This window comes from Impatiens glandulifera, chromosome 3 (genome assembly GCF_907164915.1).
Source record: "Impatiens glandulifera chromosome 3, dImpGla2.1, whole genome shotgun sequence".
Taxonomy (NCBI): Eukaryota; Viridiplantae; Streptophyta; class Magnoliopsida; order Ericales; family Balsaminaceae; genus Impatiens; species Impatiens glandulifera.
This window is the reverse complement of record NC_061864.1, coordinates 4,209,361-4,234,187: the sequence shown is the minus strand read 5'-3', so window position 1 is coordinate 4,234,187 and position 24,827 is coordinate 4,209,361. Positions and strand designations below refer to the sequence as shown.

The 24,827-nt window shown below is 28.7% G+C and overlaps 5 protein-coding genes across 6 annotated transcripts; 3 read left to right on the top strand and 2 right to left on the bottom strand.

Moving 5' to 3' along the window:
- The first annotated feature begins 8,002 nt into the window (after positions 1-8,002).
- Positions 8,003-10,043, top strand: LOC124929120 (alcohol dehydrogenase-like 7). The gene is made up of 9 exons (XM_047469396.1): positions 8,003-8,137; positions 8,239-8,375; positions 8,456-8,502; positions 8,588-8,913; positions 8,986-9,068; positions 9,145-9,220; positions 9,311-9,375; positions 9,468-9,725; positions 9,818-10,043. The coding sequence occupies exons 1-9, from the start codon at positions 8,080-8,082 to the stop codon at positions 9,929-9,931; spliced, it is 1,164 nt and encodes a 387-aa protein (XP_047325352.1). The 5' UTR covers positions 8,003-8,079; the 3' UTR covers positions 9,932-10,043.
- Positions 10,044-14,662: 4,619 nt separating this feature from the next.
- LOC124929119 (alcohol dehydrogenase-like 7) lies at positions 14,663-16,745 on the top strand. The gene is made up of 9 exons (XM_047469395.1): positions 14,663-14,829; positions 14,901-15,037; positions 15,147-15,193; positions 15,290-15,618; positions 15,693-15,775; positions 15,848-15,923; positions 16,007-16,071; positions 16,133-16,390; positions 16,463-16,745. Exons 1-9 carry the CDS (start codon positions 14,775-14,777, stop codon positions 16,574-16,576), a joined length of 1,164 nt encoding a protein of 387 aa, XP_047325351.1. The 5' UTR covers positions 14,663-14,774; the 3' UTR covers positions 16,577-16,745.
- LOC124929121 (putative HVA22-like protein g) lies at positions 16,618-18,891 on the bottom strand. Its single transcript, XM_047469397.1, has 7 exons — positions 18,708-18,891; positions 18,217-18,257; positions 18,033-18,131; positions 17,886-17,942; positions 17,743-17,806; positions 17,450-17,662; positions 16,618-17,227 (listed from the first exon to the last, which is right to left on the bottom strand). The coding sequence occupies exons 2-7, from the start codon at positions 18,246-18,248 to the stop codon at positions 16,820-16,822; spliced, it is 873 nt and encodes a 290-aa protein (XP_047325353.1). The 5' UTR covers positions 18,249-18,257; positions 18,708-18,891; the 3' UTR covers positions 16,618-16,819.
- A 997-nt stretch (positions 18,892-19,888) lies between these two features.
- On the top strand, positions 19,889-21,003 carry LOC124932936 (protein SPA, chloroplastic). The gene is made up of 5 exons (XM_047473648.1): positions 19,889-20,193; positions 20,267-20,350; positions 20,436-20,487; positions 20,580-20,736; positions 20,823-21,003. Exons 1-5 carry the CDS (start codon positions 20,044-20,046, stop codon positions 20,842-20,844), a joined length of 465 nt encoding a protein of 154 aa, XP_047329604.1. The 5' UTR covers positions 19,889-20,043; the 3' UTR covers positions 20,845-21,003.
- A 72-nt stretch (positions 21,004-21,075) lies between these two features.
- LOC124932934 (L10-interacting MYB domain-containing protein-like) lies at positions 21,076-23,011 on the bottom strand. 2 transcript variants are annotated; one of them, XM_047473647.1, is made up of 3 exons: positions 22,843-23,011; positions 21,883-22,232; positions 21,076-21,780 (listed from the first exon to the last, which is right to left on the bottom strand). In XM_047473647.1, the coding sequence occupies exons 1-3, from the start codon at positions 22,868-22,870 to the stop codon at positions 21,220-21,222; spliced, it is 939 nt and encodes a 312-aa protein (XP_047329603.1). In that variant the 5' UTR covers positions 22,871-23,011; the 3' UTR covers positions 21,076-21,219. The 2 variants fall into 2 exon arrangements, with proteins under 2 accessions (XP_047329603.1, XP_047329602.1); XM_047473646.1 differs by having other exon boundaries at positions 21,076-21,786; positions 22,843-23,007.
- Positions 23,012-24,827: the final 1,816 nt, after the last annotated feature.

Sequence of the window (24,827 nt, the reverse complement as noted above, 5' to 3'; positions counted from 1 at the left end):
TCAAGACCAAATAATTTTTAAATAGTTAATAATTTGGGACCAAACAATTTTAAAATAATTAATAATCAATATTAATATAAAAAAACATAAAAAAGAGAAGAAATTTAAAATTAAAATAATTAATGATTAATGCTCATATATGTAAAATAAAATTAAAATAATAAATACTCATATAAAAATAATAAAAAAATTATGAAAAAAATAAAAATAGATAGTTAATTTATTAATAAAAAAAGAAGGAGAGAGAAATTATATTAATTTTTAATTAATAAATAAAAATTAACTATTATTTACTAAAAGAGTCTAAATGAGTCAATCTATATATATAATGATGCTTAATTTTTAAAATGTTTGGATTGCGGGGTGGAAAACTGTGGTTAATTTAATATATATATATAATGATGCTTAATTTTTAAAATGTCTGGATTGCGGGGTGGAAAACTGTGGTTAATTTGGATATTTATGTGAGAGTAAATGGATACTTGGTCGGATTGTGGGTTGACCCGCCCATAAACTTAAAACGTTTAACATAAATTTAAAAATGTTATTTGTAGGTTTCGAACTTGCAACCTAACAAAACAAATACAACTCTTTAACCAACTAGGCTAACAACACTTTATATTTAAGATTCAACACCAAATTTGATGAACGCGAGACATTAAAAGTTCAAATTTTTAACTAACTAATCTATATATATATAATGATGCTTAATTTTTAAAGTGTCTGGATTGCCGGGTCGAGAGTTGTGGTTAATTTGGATATTTATGTGAGAGTAAATGGATACTTGGGTCAGATTGTGGGTTGACCCGCCCATAAACTTGAAACGGTTAAAAATAAATTTAAAAATGTTATTTGTAGGTTTTAAACTTGCAACCTAACAAAACAAATACAACTCTTTAACCAACTAGGCTAACAACACTTTATATTTAAGATTCAACATCAAATTTGATGAATGCGAGACATTAAAAGTTCAAATTTTTAACTAACTATTACATATATATATATAATGATGCTTAATTTTTAAAGTGTCCGGATTGCCGGGTCGAGAGCTGTGGTTAATTTGGATATTTATGTGAGAGTAAATGGATACTTGGGTCGGATTATGGGTTGACCCGCCCATAAACTTAAAACGATTAAAAATAAATTTAAAAGTATTATTTATAGGTTTCGAACTTACAACCTAACAAAACAAGTACAACTTTTTAACCAATTAGGCTAACAACACTTTATATTTAAAATTCAACACCAAATTTGATTAACACGAGACATTAAAAGTTCAAATTTTTAACTAACTAATATATATATATATATAATGATGCTTAATTTTTAAAGTGTCCGGATTGCGGGGTCGAAAGCTGTGGTTAATTTGAATATTTATGTGAGAGTAAATGGATATTTGGGTCGGATTGTGGGTTGACCCGCCCATAAACTTAAAACGGTTAAAATAAATTTAAAAATTTTATTTGTAGGTTTCGAACTTGCAACCTAACAAAATAAATACACCTCTTTAACCAACTAGGATAACAACACTTTATATTTAAGATTCAACACCAAATTTGATGAACGCGAGACATTAAAAGTTCAAATTTTTAACTAACTAATCTATATATATAATGATGCTTAATTTTTAAAGTGTCCGGATTGTCGGGTCGAGAGTTGTGGTTAATTTGAATATTTATGTGAGAGTAAATGAATACTTGGGTCGGATTGTGGGTTGACCCGCCGATAAACTTAAAACGGTTAAAAATAAATTTAAAAATGTTATTTGTAAGTTTCAAACTTGCAACCTAACAAAACAAGTACAACTCTTTAACAACTAGGCTAACAACACTTTATATTTAAGATTCAACATCAAATTTGATGAACGCGAGACATTAAAAGTTCAAATTTTTAACTAACTAATCTATATATATATAATGATGCTTAATTTTTAAAGTGTCCGGATTACCAGGGGTCGAGAGCTGTGGTTAATTTGGATATTTATATGAGAGTAAATGGATATTTGGGTCGGATTAAGGGTTGACCCGCCCATAAACATAAAACGGTTAAAAATGTATTTAAAAATGTTATTTGTAGGTTTCGAACTTGCAAACTAACAAAAACAAGTATAACATTTAACCAAATGTGATTGAGATGTGGTTTGTCGAGGGATAATAGACTGGTATCATTAGAAACTGGTTAAAGAAATATGAATCAAATATTTAATTGACCAAAGTGTGAGTAATGATGCTAATTATTAAAAAATATAAATCAAATATTTGATTGACAAAGTGAAAGTGTAAAGTTATGAAAATAGATATTCATTCAGAAAAAATATATGATGAAAAATGTGAGAAAATAAGTTATTTTATCGAAGTGAATAAAATGTGTAATGAGAGCGTTATATTTTTTATTTTAATAATTTTAAACATTGAATAAATATTATTATAATTTTTTATTTTATTTTATTTTTATCCTTATCCGTGTGCATAGTACGAAAATTTTCCTAGTTTTATAGTATGTTTAGATAATCTTTTATTAGTACATACGTTTAGATGAGCCAAATTTTTATAGTATGTTTAATGATCTTTCATTAGTATATACGTTTAAATGAGCGAGTTGTACAAGTATATACATCTAAATGAGTTTTTTTCCTAATTTAATAATTATATGAAAAAAACATAACTTTATTTTTATATAAAATTGTTAAAAAATTGTTTTTTTATTTTTATTTTATTTGAAATAATAACTAAATAAAAATTTGAATTTTCTCTATAAACTATTATATAATATATATATATATAATTTGTTATTATTTCTTTTCTATATCCAGATAATTTAATTATGAGGAGTGATAGAGAGAGGGAATTTGGTGAGGGAGTGATATATATTCATTGGTTGGAAAATATAAAAGTGGGAGGAAAGAGAGAAAAGAGAGAAATTATTTGATTTTTTCAGCGAATAAAATTATAAGATTATGTCCCTTACCAAATTCCCTCACCTAATCATTTCTCTTTAATTATATGCAAATAATGTAACCTCATCTTTATTTAAAAATTATTAAAAATAGTTTATTTTTATTTTATTTGAAATATATATATATATATATATATATATATATATATATATATAAATTGTTATTCTTTCTTTTCTATATCCAAATAATTTAATTATATAAAAAACACAACCTCAATTTTTAAATATTGTTAAAAAATAGTTTATTTTTATTTTATTTGATATATATATATATATATATATATATATATATAATATATATATATATATATATATATATATATAATTTGTTATTCTTTCTTTTTTATAGCAAGATAATTTAATTATATTAGAAAATAAAGTTGTGTTCACAAGACAACACTTAGTTTGCACACTTAGTTTGCACGTCTCACATCTTATTTGGATTGGAATTATTTGAATAATAATATATAATAATATTTTAAAAAGCAGTAATAATACTTAAAGATATGATATATAAATAATTTAAAAAATAATAATTTAAAATAAAAAATATTTTATATTTAATAAATTAAATGATATAGTGAAGGATAGTAAATAAAATAATATTTAATTTTATTTATTTATTTAAATAATCCAACGGCTGTCAGTCCAAAAATACACTAATAAGATTTAAACTTTAAATCAAGATATTATTAACATATTTAACTAACTAAATTATATTATTATTTTTAATTATAATTCAAAACTATTATATTTAATCAATCTTATAATAAAATAAATAATAAGAACAAATTTATTGTTTTATTGTTATGTAAGGAAACAAATATACAAAATTTAATACACTATATATACTAATAATTTTATTAAATTTAAATAAAAAAATTAATTAATTAATATTTTAGTATTTATTTTTTAGAGTAACATGTTTACTTTTTTTACTTGTTTAAAATAAGTTAAATAATTTAATTTTTTAAACATATTTTAAATTAAATCAACAAAGTTAAGTGATTATAAATATATATATGAAATAAATTATATTAAATAATGTAATAAATAAGGTTATAAGTCATTTTATCAACTTTTCAAAAGACTGTTTAGTATATTGAATAATCTATAATTTATATATAACCTAAGATATTGTTGGTATATATCATGTATTATTGGCCCGGCAGGTTTAGAGTAGGGAATAGGGATGCCCGTACAAAAACATTATTTAAAAAATTATAATTATTATAAACTTAAAAAATATATATATATATAATTTTTTATAATTATATCACAAATATTAATATAATAATATTTTTTTATTTAACAGTTTAAAATTTTAATCAACTAATAATTTATTTTTCATTATTTTTTTACAAACATCCTACTTATATTTTTGAAACTTTTTTCGCTGTTATCATTTATATTACTCTTTTCGTTATTTAAACTTAACATTAAATATTAATATTTCTTAATTTATAAAATTAAATTTAAGACGTTAAAACTTGAGACATTATACATTTTTCATAATTCTATTCATATTTTATAAATTTAAGACGTTAAAACTTGAGACATTATACATTTTTCATAATTCTATTCATAAATTAAAATTTTAATTCTAAAATAAATTGAGAAGTAAATTAACAATTAAATTAAGATATTAAATAAAATTATTTAATTGGATTCTAGATTTCAAATAAAATAAAATATATTGTGATGCGGGAAATGCGTTTGTGAGCGGTCTTTTTAAAATCTGAAGTCATCTAATTTTTTTTGTATGACATTGTCATATTAAGAAAAATGAAAAAAATAATATAACTACATGATATTTCTAGAGAGGAATAGAAAACTAGAGGTTTTAAATAAAGAATGATAATTAGGGATAGAAATAAGGATAAGATATGATAGTGAGAATTAGGGACGGAGAGAATCAGATAACCACTCATTACAATTAAATAATATTTAATTTCTTATACTTAAATTGTTACATTAACTATTTTATTTTTAAAATAATATAATTTGGGTTGAGTTTATCTGATTAGTATAGAGAAGAAACTCCCATCCCTTTACTTTGTTTGGATTCAGGTAAGTTTACCTTAAATAAACAAGGGCTAATATTTTAATTATTTGAGTTTTTCAGAACTTTGTAAATACAAAATAAGTTATTCAATAAAAAAAACATAAATTATTTTATGTGTGAAAAACGTATTAAACATGTCAAAAACGAGAAAAACGTGTTAATTTGAAATTACAATTCCGACCTAAAAAGATTGGAATTGAGAACTCTCAAATTATATTATATTGAATTCCATTAAAATTCCAATTCTTAATATTAAAGTGTTTAACAAACATAATAATTGAAATTAGACCCTCCAATTTTAATTTCAATGTTAATTTCAATTCCAATACCAACTTCAAAGTTACCCAACACACTTAAAATAATTTTTCTTAATAATTTGCTGGATGAAAATCGAAGATGAAATATTATAAAAATATAAATAATTTAAGAGGTCGCATCACGCATGAGACTGGAGTGTGGACTGTTCCTAAGTGGGGGCATACTTGTTTGGAAACTTGGAAACGGGATAATCCACCCACCCGGTTTTGCATCCAATAAATCATTAAATCATTTTCAAACATTTATGAAGATAAGTGGTTGGCTTACAGCTCACACATTGACTATTATAATTGATTATTATAATATTTACATAATTTTAAGATAATTTATTAAATATTATCTTAAAAATATTATTTTATTGATTAAAATATCTTTTTAATAAATTTTTAATTATGTATTATTTTAATTAAAATTAAAATTAAAAAAGCAAATCATTCTAAAGAATCATAAATAAAAATAATTTTCGAACTATTTTATATACGAGGAGTGATAAAGAGAGAATTTGGTGAAAGAATTTGGTGAGAGAATAACTTGACAATGTAAAAGTGGAAGGAAAAAGAGAAAAGAGAGAAATTATTTGATTTTTTCAGCGAATAAGATTATGTCAAGTTAGAGCATCCCCATCGGTAGGTACAAATCTAATGTGGACAGAATTTGTACCTGAGTACACTAATGGGGAGATGAGTACAAATTTGGAGGGAGAAAGATGAGTAGTTGCTACCGGGTACAAATGAGAAAATACCAAAAAAAAAAAAAAAGTGGTCCCCACCCCACTTTTTATGGAAAAAAAAATAAACATTTAAAATTTTTAAAAAGTAAACTTTTAAACATTTTAAAAAATAAACATTTAAAAATAAATATGACCTTTTTTTCTAAAAAGTTAACATGTGTTTTTTTTAATTTAAACAAATTAATATAATTAAAAATAAAACAAAATTACTTGAATTATTAAATTAAAAAATATTGTATGAATTAAATGATATGGATGGTGGGACCACAATTGTACTTGAGATGGTTGGTGAATAGAAGTATAAATTGAGAGGTATAATTTATTTTTAATGTGGCTGATGATGTGCCACATATTTGTACCTATGTATGGGTATAAGGATAGGGATGCTTTTATTCCCTCACCAAATCTCTCACCTAATCATTTCTCTTTATATAATTTTGATAATTAAATATGTTTAACTTGTTTTTTAATTAATGCCCAAATTTTGGATTGCTTGGACCTTAGGTCTGTGATATATAACTATAACCAAAATATATTACATCACACTGATCTCTCATTTATTACATTATTTTTTTCATTAATTAAATTATTAAAATACTATTTCTTTTAAATTATTAATTTTTTATTTTATCATTATATATATTAAATTTTTAATTTTTTTTATAAAAAATAATCAACGAATCCTCAAAATTATTACCAATATTTATTTTTCAAATAACCAAGTTTTCTTAATAACTTTAAGAAAAATAACCCCTTAATCTTAATTTGATTGTTTTTTTTATTAGAATTTTATAAAATTTAATATTAAATTTGAAAATTTATATTTTATTTATTAAAAATTAAATATTTTTAGAAATAATATTTGTCTAGTTTTGGATTGACACGACTAATATGACATATCTACACAATGAGTTACCAATCCAATTAATTTTTGGTTTACTATATGGTTTAAGAGAAATTGTCGATTTTCATTGATCATAGTCGTTAAATGCGTATCATTCATAATATAATATCATACTTTCTGAGATTATTTCGAAAAGCCGGTAGAGTTCATCGGGGTTAATCGTTTATTATCAAGGAATTACGAGTTCGCATATTGAATAACATTTTTTATTTTTTGTTTTATATATTATATTTTATATTTTTATTTATTTTCTTTTCATGTCATTTTTTTTTATTTTGCTTAAACGATTTTATCTTTTACAATATACATAGATTTTTTTTTAAAAAAAATTAACTAATATTTTTAATCAAAATTGTATATCTACACAAAACTTTTTAAAAAATATATATACATTCAAATCTGAATAATAATCAGAGTAAAAAGCTACTTTACAAAATTTTAATCATAATTTTAGTACCACTTTTAAAGCATTTAAACAATTAAAATATATTATTTTTATTAATTTAAATACAAAACTATTATATATTTTAAGATAACATAAAAAAATTAAATACAAAATAAGAATATTTTTTTTCAACTAAGCCCAAACTTTGACTTTAATAATACTGATCATGACAAATACCAATTGTTTTTTTATTTTTAAAAAGTACATTTTAGTATGACAAACCAAATGTAGCATGAGGTATTTAATAAAAGAACATTTCCTTTTATAATGAATATATTAAATAATAAAAATTAATAATTTAAACATATTAATCTAAAAAGTAGAATATATATATTTATATTTAAAATAAAATATCTCATCCAATTACACACACTATTAATAGAAGAAGAGAAAGAAAAAGAATGATTTTGTCAAATTTAATTATGTATCCAAAATATTTTATTTATATCTATAAACTCGACTCAATTACATCGATTGCTTTCATGCTTGATAAGTCTAGTTTATTAAGTTAAGAAAAACATAATAATAAAATTAATTTATAAAAAATACTATTTATTAAGAAACCAAAAGTCCAACCGCTTGCATGATTGAGTAAACGAGTACCATTTATGGTATACTGCTTAAAAGGGGAAGTGGGAAACTAAAGCTTACTCAGAAGAACAATGGCGGAAATAGTGGCAAAAGAATCCTTGCAAAGCAACAAACCCATCCGGTGCAGAGGTAATCGCAATCCTAGCTAGGCCTAGTTAACTAGTCTTATAACAGCACTATTCTCCGGCGACTTTCTCTCCTTATACATAATATAAATGTAAATATGGCAGCCGCAATCGCTCGAGCAGCAGGGGAGCCTCTGGTGATAGAAGAGGTCATGGTCGCGCCCCCAAAACGGCATGAAGTTCGCATCAGAATCATTTGCACATCTCTCTGTCACAGCGATATAACTGTCTGGAAAATGAAGGTTCTTTTCTTTTCTTCTTTCTCGATCTAGCTCTCTGTTCAATTAATCAATTAATTAATGGAATTTGATGATGAATTAAGGATCCTACCGGGTGTTTTCCAAGGATATTGGGTCACGAAGCAGTTGGGTATTGATCTCCATCATTTGAATAACTTACTACTAAACAATTATGAGCCATATATATATGATCTGTTTTTGTTAAATCAATCAAGGATTGTGGAGAGTACTGGTGAGGATGTGGAGGAAGTAAGCCAAGGAGATTACGTGATCCCAACTTTCTTGGCAGATTGCGGTGAATGTAAAGATTGCAAGTCCAAAAAGAGCAACCTTTGCTCAAAACTCCCTTTCACAATCAGCCCTTGGATGCATAGGGAAGAGACCAGCAGATTCACTGATTTGAATGGAAATCCATTGTTTCATACCGTGTTTGTTTCCAGTTTTAGTGAGTACACAGTGGTGGATGTGGCTCATCTAGTCAAGATTGATCCTTCTATCCCACCAAACAGAGCATGTCTCCTTAGCTGCGGTGTTTCCACTGGTAGGAACTACTTAATTTAATCCCCCATAATAATTCATATATCTTTTGATTTGTTATTAACTTTCATTTCAGGTGTTGGAGCTGCTTGGAAAACTGCAGAGGTTGAAGCAGGGTCTACTGTTGCTGTATTCGGGTTAGGGGCAATTGGATTAGCTGTAAGTCCCGCAATCATAATATAATTTCTTTTGAGAAAACATGATGAAATGACATTTTTCAACCTCCCTTTTGTAGGTGGCCGAGGGAGCAAGATTGTGTGGGGCGTCGAGGATTATAGGAGTGGATATGAATGGGGAAAAGTTTGAAATAGGTAATTAAATAAACTTCATTCTCATTATTGAATGAATTGAATGATCAAAGTTGTTAAGAAATTATTTCATCATGTCTGATTATGATTCAGGGAAGACTTTTGGAGTGACTGATTTTGTGAACCCCAAAGAGTGTGGGGATAAATCTGTTAGCCAGGTAAGTTTTTGGTAAGCTGATGAAAGTTTAAACTCTAACCTGAACCTGAACTCTTGGAACTGAATTTGAAAGGGCTTAATGGTGCGGTGCAGGTGATAAATGAGATGACGGATGGAGGGGCAGACTATTGTTTTGAGTGTGTGGGACTGGCATCGCTGATTGAGGAAGCCTACGCAAGCTGCCGGAAGGGTTGGGGAAAGACGGTTGTATTAGGAGTTTCTGTGGGAACAACCTTCAACTTATCGTGTTATGAAGTCGTCGAAAGTGGGAAAACACTAACTGGATCATTTTTCGGAGGTCTAAAGGCCAAGATCGATATTCCCATTCTTCTTAAGCGTTACATGGACAAGGTAAATTGATTCTTTCAATTACAACAAATACCACTTCTTTTTTTTTTTTTAATAGTAATAACGTGAATGGAATTATGATTCATGATGATCAGGAACTTCAACTAGATCCATTTGTAACCCATGAGGTTGGGTTTGAAGATATTAATAAAGCTTTTGATTTACTCTTGGAAGGCAAGGGTCTACGTTGCGTTATTTGGATGAAATGAAATCAAACTATCTAATAATTCTATCTATCTATTTTTTGTTGTTGTTGTTGTGTGACCCTCTATTTTATCCCTATTATGAGTAATATCATAAATGTTGGAAAACACTTTTTCATTTTGGCTTGTTTTATTTGGTGTTTTAGTTTATAAAGTGATTTATAAAAATAAGTGATCGATGATGGAATAATAATTTGTTTAAAATTTCAAATAACATCTTATCAGACATGGGTACAAATGCAAATGTGAGAGTACATAATAAATGTTGTTTGATATATTTATTTATTTTTGTAATCACAATAAAAATTATACTTAGATATTTTAATGTTTGGTTTTTTATTTTATAAAGATTTAAAATGTATTAATATTTAAGAGGGACTTTTATATTAAATATAAATCAAATAATTAATTATAGAAAACATGAAAACAACTCAAAATTCAATAATTTCGTCTTTTTTACCTCTACAAACGGGGACGGATTTGAAAAAACATTACAAACAAAATCAGATATATATAAACAGCAAACGACGGGATAAAAAGTATGATATGACTAAATAAGATGCCATCGAACAAAATACCACACAAACTCAACTCTGAATGATGAAAATAAAAACGGGACACCTCCAACTCCTTACATTTCATTCAAATAACGCAATAAAACAGCTCCCAACACCTGAAAACCCTCGTGCTAATAATCAAATCTATAAACAAGACAATCCAAAAGATGAACTTCTGAATTAGTTTAGAGTATCTGTGGAGACACCGCAGCTGAGGAGACATGCGCTCTGTTTGGTGGGACTACGTGATCCCAACTTTCTTGGCATCATATGCATCCAATTGGGCAAAGGTTGCTCTTTTTGGACTTGCAATCTTTATATACATTCACGTACGTACCACAATCTTCCATGAAAGAAAGTTGGGATCACGTAATCTCCTTGGCTTACTTGATCCTCCTCCACAACCCTTGATTGATTTAACAAATTAAAACAGATCATGCGCGCATTGCTCATAATTGTTTGAATGTTTGATTCACACTTGTAACAGTACCTTAAGCTAAGTACGTGAAGTTCATGACTTAGATTAGAGGTGATCAACCTATATAACTTTCTAAATTGAAAAAACAAATACTCAAATTTATGTTCCAATTTTAAAGATGGCTTAAAACTTCTTTTTTCTTCTTATTTTTATTAAATGTGCATGCATGAATGAATATAATAAAAATAGACTTTTATACTTTAAATTTTGAAGGAGTTAATTCAGAGTTCATGAGTTTAATTTGACATCGGTAATTCATTCAACTCGCTCGCCAAAACTATATATTCATCGAACAAACAATAACAATAGTAATAGTGGCTAGAGGAGGCTGGAAATTAAGATGTGATCAATCAAATTAAGGAGACAACAATTAACATGATTCGCATAATCCAAAATAACACATGTTAAGAAAAAATGATAGATTTCAGAATCTTAATCTTCACGCAACCAAAGAAAGATTTCAACAAATTACAGAAAGATATCTCATGATCGATCTTATTTTGTTTCAGATTATTCTCAACCTAATTCATTGAAGTAACAATATAGGCTAAGAAGAATAAAAATCCTTGGTAATCCATTCACATTAGGATTACTTGTTAATGGTACGTTTATTATTATATGATTAAGCTTATTTAATTATTAACTCTTGGATTATAAGTTTGATTCAACTTTTATACGTCTAACTTATTTATTTTTTATATTTATAATATTATTTAATAATTAAAATTATATATAATGTAAAATATATATATATTATTAATTTTATTTTAAATATTAATAAATTATTTAAATTAAAAAATAATATATTTTAAAATAAATATTAATATATTAATTTTTATAAAATAATTATTAATATATAATTTTAAATATATAGTTTGAATATAATATAATATAATATAATATAATATATATATATAATATTGAGTAATGATAAAGAACGAAAATTTAGTGTCATTAATGTTGTCGGAAATGATGTGGTAACACGTGATAGAACTTAAAAAATTAAATTGCTTTCTCTTATTAAATTTAAGTTCAATCACGTGTTGACACATCATTCCCAACACCATTCATAACATCAAATTTATGCTATCTCCCATTACTCTTGAGTATTAGCATGTTATTATTTAAAATTTATAAATGACATTTGTTAGGTTTGATATGAATGCCAATAGAGTCTTTCGAGGAGTTAATAGTTTTTCTCGAAAACTTACGAAATCAACAACTTATTAAATACCGTTTTTTCTCCTTTTTAATTTTTTTTAACTTTTTCATTTCATGTCATTTTGTCGTTTTACTTAATTTTTTTCTTCAATTTTTAATATAAATTAATTTTTTTAAAAATATTTTAATGAAGAAGGTGAAGATATATATATATATATTTATGTTTTATTATTATTATTATAATAATTTTATATAAATATATAAAAAAAATTAGAAAGAAATGAAAAAAATGAGATAGAATTATTAAAAAAATATAAAAAATAGATTGAATAAATGAGAGAGAATAAATAAAATATATTAGAAAATATGGAATAGACGAGAAAATGAATAAAAAAATATTAAATACTGAGATTATACAATTAAACGCTGAATGAGAGAAAATTACGTTTAAACAAAAAATGTGTTGATTATAATTTTTGCGTTAATACTCTAACACATTATTACGCAAACACGATAAGTAATGTTTAAACGCTGAATCAAATGTGGTCTCAATCTACTTTAGCCTTTATGGTCACATGTACAATATATATAAATTACATTTATAAGTTAAATCTACTAATTTGGAAAGACAAACTTTATTTTTAATGCTATCCGTTTATAGTTTTATTGGTTGACGCTTTGTCTAAATCATTCCTGGTTAGGATCTTTGGACATTTGTAGAATGAGTAACATAATTATAACATGCTAACTTTGTATTACAACCAAAATATTGACCTGTCCTCATCTCCATGCATGCATGCCACTATGAACAATATTAAACAGACCGCAAAACCCTTACATAACAAGATTTTGGGATATTGTCTTTGCATGAGTTATGATGGATTTTGTAAATGTTTTGCCGACCACACCATGTTTTAAAGAAAGTAAAAAAAGAAAGAAGCTTATGGAAAAAAGCAGATAGCCCTTTCCAGGTTGCTCTGTTTTGTTTTTATTATTAATTCATCGGTGGACCCATTGCATAAGTTAGGTCTCAATAATAGTATTTCTATTTTTTTTTTATCCTTGATAAATAGGAATGAGTAAATTATATATCAACACTTATAAATCACAGCAGTTTATAGTACTTTGTATGCAAGTTTGTTATTTTTGTACTTAAATTTTGATATTGCTCTGCTTATGTCAACTTAAAAATATATAAGACATTTTGGAACCTAAAATCTAACACTATTTTAGCTCGCTCTAAGTTGAACATTTAAATCAATCTCAACAGTCAACTGTTATGTCGACTTCATTATTTAATTAGTAGAATATAAAATAACAGTCAAATAGCTTTTAACCAATACATACACAATAAAAATATATTAATTAATATTATAATTAATGAATACCAACTTTATTTTTTTATTTTTTAATAAAAAAATATTTAAATTATATTTATATTAGTTTATTTTACTTAATTATTTTAAAATAGGTTATAATATTAATTATTAAATGTAATGGTCTTCTTCTCAATTATATTTTTAAAAAATTTAATATAATTATAAATTTTGTTAAAAACTTAATTAGAATAACTAATATATTTAACACATTATTTATATCTAATTTTATATTAATATATTAATATTTTAAAATTATTAATTATTTATATATATATATATAAAATAAATTCATAAATATGATAAAATATATATAATTAAATAATATACAAATAAAAATTATTCTATTCTATTTTAATTTATTTGAGATAATTGATAAATAATAATTATTTTAATTTATAATATTATTATAATTGTACATTATTTACATAAAATTTTATATTATGATTATTAAGTAAAAAAAGTTTTTAATAAAAAAGTAATTATATTATTTTTAAAAAATATTATTAAACAAAAAGTTCAATAAAAATAAATTAAAAAAACAAAAAAGTTGAAAACATTAAATTTTAAAATTGATAAAAAAAAAATCTTTTAATTAATAGTATACCAACCAAAATCTTTTATAAAAAGTATTATGATCGGAGAGTTGATATAAAGTTGGTGAAAAAGATTTAATTATTCCTTATTTAAATAACCATATAACAAGTCCTACCTAATATATTTTAAAAAAAATATAATTTTCTCATAATTATAAATTTTGATTATTGTAAAAATAAAAAGTGAAAAGTAATTTTATTTTTATTTAATATAAAAGCTTTAATTGAATGATATAAAACTTTTTTTTTTTTTATGTAAAAAGTGAATTTTTTTAAGGTAAAAAGTGAATTTTTTTAAGGTAAAAAGTGAATTTTTTTAAGGTAAAAAGTGAATTTTTAAATATTTTATACCAAATACATTTTTTTTTAAAATGAAAAAACTTACCATCCAATTTGAATCGATAAAGAAAAGATTGAATAAGTCAATATTACTTTTGTTAAAAAAGATAAAAGAGTAAGAAAAGGAGACAAAGAAAGAAAAACTTGACGTGACGAAAGGAGATTAGAGACATGCGATTCAGCGATGGAAAGTTGTCTGAACTGAAAGTTAACTTAATAATAATAATAATCCTATAATTATGGCTTAACAGGAGGAGGTGATGTGTGTCACATGACTTGAGCAGCGAACGTCCTTAAAAAGCTTACTACTTTGTTCGCTCGCTCGGAACAATCGAATCAACAATGGAGGTGGCCCAAATCACCAAACCCATTGCTGGAAATCCCATCCGATGCAGAGGTAATTAATAATCAATCCCCGGCTCTCTCTTTTAGAATCTAGTTGTGTAACGAATTTCAATTTCACGGCAGCGGCAATTGCTCGCGCCCCAGGGGAGCCTCTGCTGATAGAAGAGGTGATAGTTGCGGCCCCGAAGACACGTGAAGTTCGCATCAGAATCATTTGCACGTCTCTCTGTCACAGTGATTTACTGTTTTGGAAAATGAAGGTTTTCTCTCTTACTTATTATGTCTCTGTTTTTTTTTATCATGGCTTGAACTTGAAGGTAGATGGTTCTCTCTTTGATTGTTTTGATAACTTAACTTTTCATCATAAAGGATCCTCCTGGGTGTTTTCCGAGGATATTGGGTCATGAAGCAGTCGGGTATTGAAATATTTTGATGATCTCATCTTCTTTCTTGTCTTTATATTAAACAATGAACATGAATTTGGATGTATTATGTGTTTGTTTGAATTGAAGGGTTGTGGAGAGCACTGGTGAGGATGTAGATGAGGTAAGTGAAGGAGATTACGTGATTCCTACCTTCCTGTCGGATTGCGGGGAATGTGAAGATTGCAAGTCGAAAAAGAGCAACCTCTGCTCAAAACTCCCTTTCAAAGTCTCTCCATGGATGCACAGGGAAGAGACCAGCAGATTCAGTGATGTGAATGGAAATGCATTATACCATTTCCTCTTTGTTTCGAGTTTTAGTGAGTACACAGTGGTGGATGTGGCTCATTTAGTCAAGATTGATGATCCTTCTGTCCCACCAAACAGAGCATGTCTCCTCAGCTGCGGTATCTCCACAGGTACGTACGTACTCTAGACTAATTCAGTTTTTTCGTTTGGTTTCGTTCCTTTTTAATACTTAAAGATGTTTCAGGCGTTGGAGCTGCTTGGAGAACTGCTGATGTCGAAGCAGGATCTACTGTTGCTGTATTCGGTTTGGGAGCAATTGGATTAGCTGTAAGTAACTATTGACTGATGATACACTTTTCTCCTTCCTTGTTCCAAACTAAATGTGGAGAAATATTATAGGTGGCGGAGGGAGCAAGATTGCGTGGTGCGTCGAGAATTATAGGAGTGGATTTGAATGGGAAAAAGTTTGAAATAGGTAATTAAATAAAATTCATTCTTAATAATTAATGAATTGGTTGATCAAAGTTGTTAAGAAATGATTTCATCATGTTGATTCAGGGAAGACTTTTGGAGTGACTGATTTTGTGAACCCCTCTGAGTGCGGGGATAAATCTGTTAGCCAGGTAAGTTTTTGGTCTAAACTGAACTCTGCTCGAACCGAATTTGAAAGTGCTTATGGTGCAGGTGATAATTGAGATGACAGGTGGAGGGGCAGACTATTGCTTTGAATGCGTGGGGCTGGCCTCATTGATTGAGGAAGCCTACGCAAGCTGTCGAAAGGGTTGGGGGAAAACGATTGTGTTAGGTGTTGCTGCGGGCACAAACATCAACTTATCATGTTATGAAGTTCTTCATAGTGGGAAAACACTAATGGGATCTTTGTTCGGAGGACTAAAGGCCAAAGTGGACATTCCCATTCTCCTAAAGCATTACATGGACAAGGTACAAAAATCACCAATAAGTTCTTTCTTTCCAATCACAAAAAATGCTAATGAAGTTATGAATCATGATCAGGAACTTCAGCTGGATCCGTTTGTAACGCATGAGGTTGGGTTTGAAGACATTAACAAAGCTTTTGATTTACTTGTGGAGGGCAAGTGTCTACGTTGCGTTATTTGGATGAAATGAAACCATATTAGAATTCTATCTCTTTTGTGTGGCTGGCTCTGTTTTAATTTCCTTTATTATCTGACTGGTCCACCCACCACTTCAAGGTAGGGTAGGGTTGGCGCTCTGCAATTGTTGTCATCATCTATAAATACTACAATAAAAGTAATACAAGTGTTTCAAATTTCAAGTACAACAAAATAATGCAAATTGAGTAGATGGGTCTAATTTTATTATAGCATAAAGAAAAAGTGGATACAATTATTATGTGCTACTGCGTGTTTTCCTCAATCTTGATCGCATGCCTCGGATACTATTATCTACCATCTCTTGCCCAATTGGTTTGTCCATTTTTTCGTTTGCTGAAGTAGAAGTGGAAGAGGAAGAAGACGACGAGGCCACTAGTTCAATCTGCATTGCCTCAGATTCTTCACCTTTTCTTGGAGGCTTCGAATTATCCACTAGTGTTTTCTTTAGAACATTTAAACTTCCTGGGAGAGAACTGGTTCTAGCGACTTGAGAAGGGATCAACTTATCTACCGATACGTCTTCTTCTTTATGATGACTACTAGAAGAAGATGTTCTACTGGAAGTTGGAGAAGGCGGGTTGTCCTTGGGTTCTTGTTGGCGAACCTTAGGTCCTGGTTTCTGTCCAGTAGAAGTAGTCTGCTGCTGGTTCATAAGAGCCAGTTCAGTATAAGCTAACACACAATTGAAAATTTAGTGTTCAATGCTAATTTTAATGACTTGACTCGATAATATATTAAGAACCTACAAAAGATAACTTGAACTGAACCTTTAAGTACTTAAAATTCGGATGTTTTCATTTGGTTTAGCATTCAACAAAACCATTAATGCGTATTATGTCAGCTAAATGAGATTATATATCTATACCTGTGTGGTTTGTTGTCTTGGTGTAGATGATTGTGCAGAAAAGTAGTGAAGAATCTCAAACACTCTGGTTTGACCATAGTTAGCAGCTTTCTGCCAATACACAACTGCAACATCTCCAGCCCTAGTCCTCAGTTCTAATAAATTGCGATCAATTTCTGTTTCATGCTTTGCTACATATGGCTTAAAGAATGAGTCATAGACGTATGTTGTACCCTGTTATAACCAAACAACACGAAAATTTATATATGCCATAGTCATCACTATTGCACAGAGGAGTGAACACACACACACACCTTAGTTTTGGGGTACCACAAATATATGAAAAATGCCAATTTAGCTTCACTATACATTGGAACCCTTCAAAATGGTAAAAACTCGATTATTAAGAAAAAACAAATTGGAACAAAACCATTTATAGATAGATAGCACGACTAACCATGAAATGAAAGTATCGCCAATTCTCTCAGAAACTGTCAAAACAGCTACCAAAATCCTGACAATCGCAAAATTATGATGTCCTTAGTGATGATGCACTTGGCAAGATGAGACTCAAACCAGATTAAGTAGTGCTCAAATTTGATACCAATACTGGCACCAAAAGCGAAGCTCCATAATGTCTGGTTTGTTCTTCTCTACACACTTGAAACATTCATAAGCTGGGTATGCATAACCAAACACCATCCTGGAGATACAAGAAAGAACCCAGAGCAGTTTTAAAGACTAATAACATTATAAGAAATGTAATCACAAGTTTATCGACTGCTTACCCGAGCCCTCTGGTGAGAAATGATCCAATCATTTTATATGCCTAAATCAATGAAAACAGAAACAAATAAGCCAGTAAATTGAATGTTTTAGCATAAGTGGACTATTCTGGTAATGGAGCCCCTCAAACGAAGTATCTATCTGCTTGTTAAACACAATAGTGAACAATGAGAAATTAAAAAGACAGTTAAAGATCGGACCTGCAATAAGTAGAGGATTTTCCAATCAAGATAATGGGTTCCTTAAAAAAGTTCAAGACAGACAGTGAACTCAGATCAGAAACAAAATGTTAAATGCCCAATTGCCCATGATAGATGAACAATCAAATATAAAACTGTACAAAATGTCAGCTAAACCTAGAACTGTATTATGCAGATTTAAGTGAAAATGAACTAAAAGCACCAGAATTTAAAGTAGTCGCAGCCAAGAGAACAAATCAATGCACAAGGGTGAGATGGGAGAGAAAGAAGAGAAGACAGTAGTAAGTTATTACAGTGATGCGGTGGTTGAAGAAGACGCTTCTGGAAGATACCAATGCCGAGGAGTAGCGCCGCCGCCGCAGAGTGTCGGCGAACCGTTGGTAAGTCTACGGAGAATGTAAAATGGAGAGAGAGAGAGAGAGAGAGAGAGAGTGAAGTCAGACTTGACACGTTGTTGTTTTGAAAGCTCCATCATTTATCGCTTTGAGCTGTGAGATTCAACTTCAATCTTCTACACTTTTTTTAATTCAAATCAGAACTTTATTGATTAATAATTTAATTACAATTATATGTGTAATGACTAAAATCAAGTTATACAACAACATTTTCAAGCATTATAATGTTTTAAAAACTATACAATAATATCTAATTTGTTTTTGAAACAAGTCCGTTATATTAATAAATTCCCGTTATAATTATGAACAACAAAGCATAACGGCTAAATTACGTAGTAATTTCAGCTGATAAGTGTACCTTACGTCACTTGATCATGGGTTTGTGAGCTTGTTTGATCTTGTCTTTATGAGAATTTGTTTTAACAAATATTATAATTATAATATAATATTATGTGATACAAAACCAATTTCTAAAAAAACTGAATAAAATAATAAAAATATAAAACTTAAAAACCCACAAACGAGCTCTAATTATTAAATATAGTACTACTTAACATTATGGCTTTCAGCAAAATAAATAAATAATAATAATAATACTTAGATTCTACCTCTTAAGAGCTTGTTTGATATTGGGTTTTATTTATTATTTAACAAAAACTAGCAGATTACAGTCTTATTTTTTTTAGACCATTAAATTGTTCAATTAATCAAGTAAAATATTAAAATACTCATACTTTATTTTAAATTTTAAATATAAATAAATATTAGAGTAACTCTATTTATTAAAAACTCAAATAATCTACTACTATTATTATAAAACAAAGAAAAATCAAATAACCCAATATGAAACAAGCTCTGTTGTCTGTTCACATATTTCAAAGGAATCTATGAAAATCTATGGATTATATGACAAACAGTTATCATAATTGAATTGGGTAGAAGTAGAACTAGCTCCCTAAAAATTAAAAATAAAATAAAATAAAATAAAAGAGATTAAGTTGTGGGCACATTTGAAGCCAGCGTGGCAAAATCTTTGCTGGAGTTAATAAGATAGAAACAGAGAGCCCACATGATCCCGTTGCTCTAGTGGTGAGTGGTCATCTTCTTCCTTTCCTTTGATCCCTGTTTCTTTCTCTAAACAATCTAAGTAAGTAAGTAAGAAGAAATTAAGATTTTGCTTTAAGAAGATAGAGCTAGCTGGCTGGAAAAGGAAGAAAGAAAGAAAGAAAAAGATATGTTAATAATATCTCTTCCTCACCTTAGTTCTTCTTCTTCTTCTCCCTTCGTCTCCAGCAGCAGCCCGCTGAGGCTTTCTTCTACAAGGAAATCGTCAGTTAATCAGCGCTCCCATCTTTGCGTCAGATCTGAAATCGACCAAAACACGGTTGGTTAGTGTCCTTGAGATGAATGATTGATTGTCAGTATATATAAAATATTGTTTTGTTTCCCAACAACAGGTAGTGGCGATTTCTGTTGGGGTTGTGAGTGTTGCAGTTGGGATAGGAATTCCTATTTTCTATGAATCTCAAATTGACAATGCGGTAAATCCCCCACCCCCACCCCTTCTCCTTCATTCCAATACGTGATGATGGTTCTAAAACTCTCATGGGTTTTTATTTTTCACAGTCCAAAAGAGAAAATACTCAACCCTGCTTCCCTTGCAATGGCTCTGGAGCTCGTGAGCATATCTTTCCCAATCATCCTGATTGATATCAAAATCCAATCTTTTGTTTACTTACTACTACTACTACTACTTGGTTTTCTCTCCAGAGAAATGCAGGTTTTGCACAGGAACTGGCAGTATAGTAATAGAGCTTGGAGGAGGTGAGAAAGAAGTGTCTAAATGCATCAACTGTGATGCTGGTGGCTCTCTCACCTGCACCACCTGTCAGGGCACCGGCATTCAACCTCGCTACCTAGATCGCAGGTATGTGCCCACACACAGATTATTTATATTCTATGCTATAAATTTTTATAAGAAACTAAACCAGTAAGCATGTTTTATTTGGCCAGAGAATTCAAGGACGACGACTAATTTCAATTGAGCAAGGAGATCCACCTTTACTGCTGTGTTGAGGGTTAACAATTATCAGCCATTTCTTCTCTTCTGTTTATTTTTTCTCATTTCTCTAATCCCCCACTCCCCAAATATGTGTTGTAAAATTGTCTATACATATACAAATTATTGAGCCAATTCTGTAGTACCAAATAACAGATTTTACCAACATCCATTAATTATATTCTGGAAGAACAAGGAAAAATGCAGTTTACAACAAACAAAACATATAAGGAGGAGGAGGAGGAGGATCTTACTTACCCATGTGTCAGAAAGAGAGAATTATATACATTCTTTTGACAACCTAGGATTCTACAACTAGAAAACCTAAGACTATCATCAACAATTAATCAATCATTTCCATAGCCTAGCTGTAGTAGTAGTATGATAGCATTTACCCTGAAGCCATGCCAACCGCATCTGATCGCTTTTCAGAGAAAGGAACATCTCCCTTAGACTAGGCTCATCAAACAGGTCCAAAGCTGCATAGTATAAATGACCCTCAACCCTCTCCTCCATACCATCCAATGATCTTATACATTCAGTTATGGTATATCTGTCTTGTTTGAACGATGCAACAAAATTCGACTTTGAAGCAGCTATCATATCCTTCAAAGTCTTGGCCATGACATCGTTAGTTTCTTGGTCCTTCTTTGTTTGCTCCAAAGTGGAACTGTTCTCAGATGACCATTTCCTTTTCCTTGCCAGTATAGTGTCGATAGTATTTTGAACAGAGTTAACACTTCCCGGCTTATTATTCTTGGGATCTTCAGTACCGTTCTCTAACATAGCAAGCGGTTCGTAGTGACTCGATTGAGCGTACTTCCCATCGACACCTGAATCAGCAAATATTAAGCACAGTTGATCGTAAATAGGGCAGTCCTTGATCTTGATCAGCTCTTGCTTCGGTTGTGCCTGGAACTACAAACTCATCAGAAGTTCTTCTCAAATCAAAATACTAAACAAGGAACAAAAATTTTAGAAAAATGCAGATTTCAGAGAAGAAAATATAAATACCCCAATGTCTTCCCACAGGTCAAAACTAATGGAGGTTGGATCCTCCATAACAAAGTTGTTCTGATTTAAGGTAGATTTAATACTGTAGTAGCGTGCACGAAGGACGTCAAGATGCTTCCTTAATTGGTTGTTGTTGAAGTTAACACCTGTCCGCCTGTTGAATTCGTCTCTTATGATACTCCAAGTTTTCCTGTCGAAAACCCTGTCTGGTCTGTTATCCAGTTGAATCTGCCCGACAACCAATTCCGCAAATATCTTATCTTGAGATGTTGTCCATCTAGTTCTTGATCTCTCTTGCTTAATTTGCTTCTCATTTGATTCACTTTCCATTTGCAAATTCATGTTGCCTACTGTTCAACAACCAGTAACAAATATAAATGTCACAATAAATGCAATAAAAGAACAGATTCATTCAAACAAATCAAACAAAAGTATAGATGTTATGATATCAGTCAATCCTAGCAAGTAAACTAATCCCTTAGACCGGATTCAAAACACTAAATGGTCTTACTTAAAATACTTAAACCTATGGAAGACATACATTCAACTCTCAAGCAAGAAGAATGCAAAAGATAGAACCAGTCCCTGTGATCATGATCCAAGGAGGGCCGGGGATTATGACATCTCATTTGGACGTCTTCTTCCTTTTTTGGATGAAAGAATCGGGTAAAACGCATATACATAAAGTTAATAACTTTTTGTTAGTTAATCACAAAGGGCTTTTCCGTGAACTTTTTTTTTATATTACTAAAAGCTTTATCTAGATTCTAGACTTGTTACAGAACCAATCCGGCATTCCGTTTGTAAAGCCACAGATAAGAATGCGGCACTGACTGATACATAAGAAAGCAAAAGAAAGGTATCGATTATATTTAAAGAAACCTAAACCTTGATTAGTAGACAAAAGGAGAAGAATGCATACAGAATCACAGATATATGAAGAGAGAGAGATAGAAAAACCTATGAATGGCATGCGATCGAACGACATTGAGAGAAGAAGAAGAAGGATTGCAGTGTCAATATCGCCGGCGATGATTTCAATGATATTCCGAACCCTAATCACGCTCTAGAGTCTTGGCTTAGCCCCCTCCTCTATTCAAACCTCAGAAAATGTAAACGCCTTCCCTTTAAGGCCTCGTTTGGGTTTCTCTTATTTGGATTTAACCAATACTAGGTTATTTTCAAATAACTTATTAATACGTATTTAAATAAAATATATAATAAAATAATATTATTATTTTAAAAAATGGTAAGTTAAATTACTAATATTAATTATAAAAAAATGTATTTTTTGAAAACTAAAGGCTTGTTTGATGTGAATTATTTTAGAGTTAATTCACTAACCTATAAACATCACTCACTCACTCTAATAATAAAGCATTTTAAAATATTTATGTAAAAGATGTGAATTGATCCAATAATCCAAATAAGTGATTTAATTTTGCTTAAAAAAACTTTTCTTCTTCTAAATCTAAATGATCCAAGTTTAAAAATTAAGTATGATTAAATTATGCAATGAACAATATAAATGACCATTATAACTAAATAAAAGTTAAGGTTTGGAATTTTTTAGCTTATGAAATTTTGAACTCAAACTTAGGAATGTGGTGAAATGTTTTTTTTTTTTTTTTAATTTTGGTTAATAAAATATCCCAAAACAGTTAGAAGTTAATTTAATTTTGTAAGTTATTATTAATAAATTCAATTCATATTTCTATTCACCCCTTTCTATAGACATATAAATTGAGAAATCATTGCGAGAGAATTTGAGAAGTGATTCTGAATGACTAAAAAAATAAATGATTTTTTTTTTTTCACACTTTTTTCTTTTTTAATTGTCAGGTCATCTTCTATTACTCCACATATAAATTAAGAAAAGATATTCCAATGGAGATTTGAAATTAAACTTTAAATTAAATTATTTTATTTTTTTTTATCAAAAGTCACAAAAAGAATTATCTTTGTTAAAAATATTCCATTTGTGAAAAGGTTTGACAAAATAATTTTTTTAGTATAAAACTTAACTTAAATATTTATTATTACTATTTCTTCACTTTTTATCTTAAAAATGAATTTTATCTAATTTAATCAAACTTATTATATCAAATATAAACAAAATTATTCGATTTTGATTACGTTTAACAAATTTAAAAACAATTATAATTTTGATAATAATAAATTTTAAATAACTTTATTATTGCACTAATCAACATTAAAACCTAAGTACTTAATAGTTTTTGTTTAAAATCTATACAATAAGACATAAATACCAATAGTTTAACATTAAAAATAATAATAAAATACGAACACAATGAGATTAATCATTTAAAATAAATAATAAAAACATAAATAAAAAATGTTCACCATTCAACAAGCATAACATAAAATATAACATTAACAAGTTCGGAGATTCTCAAAAACATCAATGAGTTCACCGACCACCTTCATTGGTTTTCCAAAAGAGATATAATCATAATAATAGAATTGTGGAATAAAAGACAGTGGTCTACCATAATTACTGAACGTCCTTCAGTTCATTCGAGCCAAATAGTTTACCAAAAAATAATCGGGATAGTGACTAATCGACTCAATCCAACCGAGCTCGCGATTTCTATTCAAACACCCAACAATCGAGCTCGCGATTTCTATTCAAACACCCAACAATCGATAATTGATTTAGACACTACTTACTCAATGTCAATCATATTCAAAGTAGACTCCAAATCGCAGTCACTCATTTGCAATGCAAAAACAAGTGATGTATTGTCTCCACTTTTCGCAATACATTCAAAAACGACTAACCATAATGCACCATTTTCATGCATATTTAATCCATCAAGATCCCTCTATGCATCACACTCTATCCAAAAAAAATGAGAATTTTGAAGAAAATTTAAAATCTCACAACTTCTCTCATAGGAAGTCATATGGGGCAATCTCCGCAA

Excerpts from the sequence above, each read along its gene's own strand:
- LOC124932934 (XM_047473646.1), bottom strand. The coding sequence starts at position 22,870 with ATGTCGTTCGATCGCATGCCATTCATAG. Across the intron at positions 22,233-22,842 it reads CGATCGCATGCCATTCATAG|TAGGCAACATGAATTTGCAA; the intron begins GTTTTTCTATCT and ends GTTGTTGAACAG. Across the intron at positions 21,787-21,882 it reads ACCTGTGGGAAGACATTGGG|TTCCAGGCACAACCGAAGCA; the intron begins GTATTTATATTT and ends ATGAGTTTGTAG.
- LOC124932936 (XM_047473648.1), top strand. The coding sequence starts at position 20,044 with ATGTTAATAATATCTCTTCCTCACCTTAGTTCTTCTTCTTCTTCTCCC. Across the intron at positions 20,351-20,435 it reads AATCTCAAATTGACAATGCG|TCCAAAAGAGAAAATACTCA; the intron begins GTAAATCCCCCA and ends TATTTTTCACAG. Across the intron at positions 20,488-20,579 it reads TTGCAATGGCTCTGGAGCTC|AGAAATGCAGGTTTTGCACA; the intron begins GTGAGCATATCT and ends TTTTCTCTCCAG.
- LOC124929120 (XM_047469396.1), top strand. The coding sequence starts at position 8,080 with ATGGCGGAAATAGTGGCAAAAGAATCCTTGCAAAGCAACAAACCCATC. Across the intron at positions 8,914-8,985 it reads TAGCTGCGGTGTTTCCACTG|GTGTTGGAGCTGCTTGGAAA; the intron begins GTAGGAACTACT and ends CTTTCATTTCAG. Across the intron at positions 9,069-9,144 it reads TAGGGGCAATTGGATTAGCT|GTGGCCGAGGGAGCAAGATT; the intron begins GTAAGTCCCGCA and ends TCCCTTTTGTAG.
- LOC124929119 (XM_047469395.1), top strand. The coding sequence starts at position 14,775 with ATGGAGGTGGCCCAAATCACCAAACCCATTGCTGGAAATCCCATCCGA. Across the intron at positions 14,830-14,900 it reads AAATCCCATCCGATGCAGAG|CGGCAATTGCTCGCGCCCCA; the intron begins GTAATTAATAAT and ends ATTTCACGGCAG. Across the intron at positions 15,619-15,692 it reads CAGCTGCGGTATCTCCACAG|GCGTTGGAGCTGCTTGGAGA; the intron begins GTACGTACGTAC and ends AAGATGTTTCAG.
- LOC124929121 (XM_047469397.1), bottom strand. The coding sequence starts at position 18,248 with ATGATTGGATCATTTCTCACCAGAGGGCTCGG. Across the intron at positions 18,132-18,216 it reads TTTCTCACCAGAGGGCTCGG|GATGGTGTTTGGTTATGCAT; the intron begins GTAAGCAGTCGA and ends TTGTATCTCCAG. Across the intron at positions 17,663-17,742 it reads TGTGGTACCCCAAAACTAAG|GGTACAACATACGTCTATGA; the intron begins GTGTGTGTGTGT and ends TGGTTATAACAG.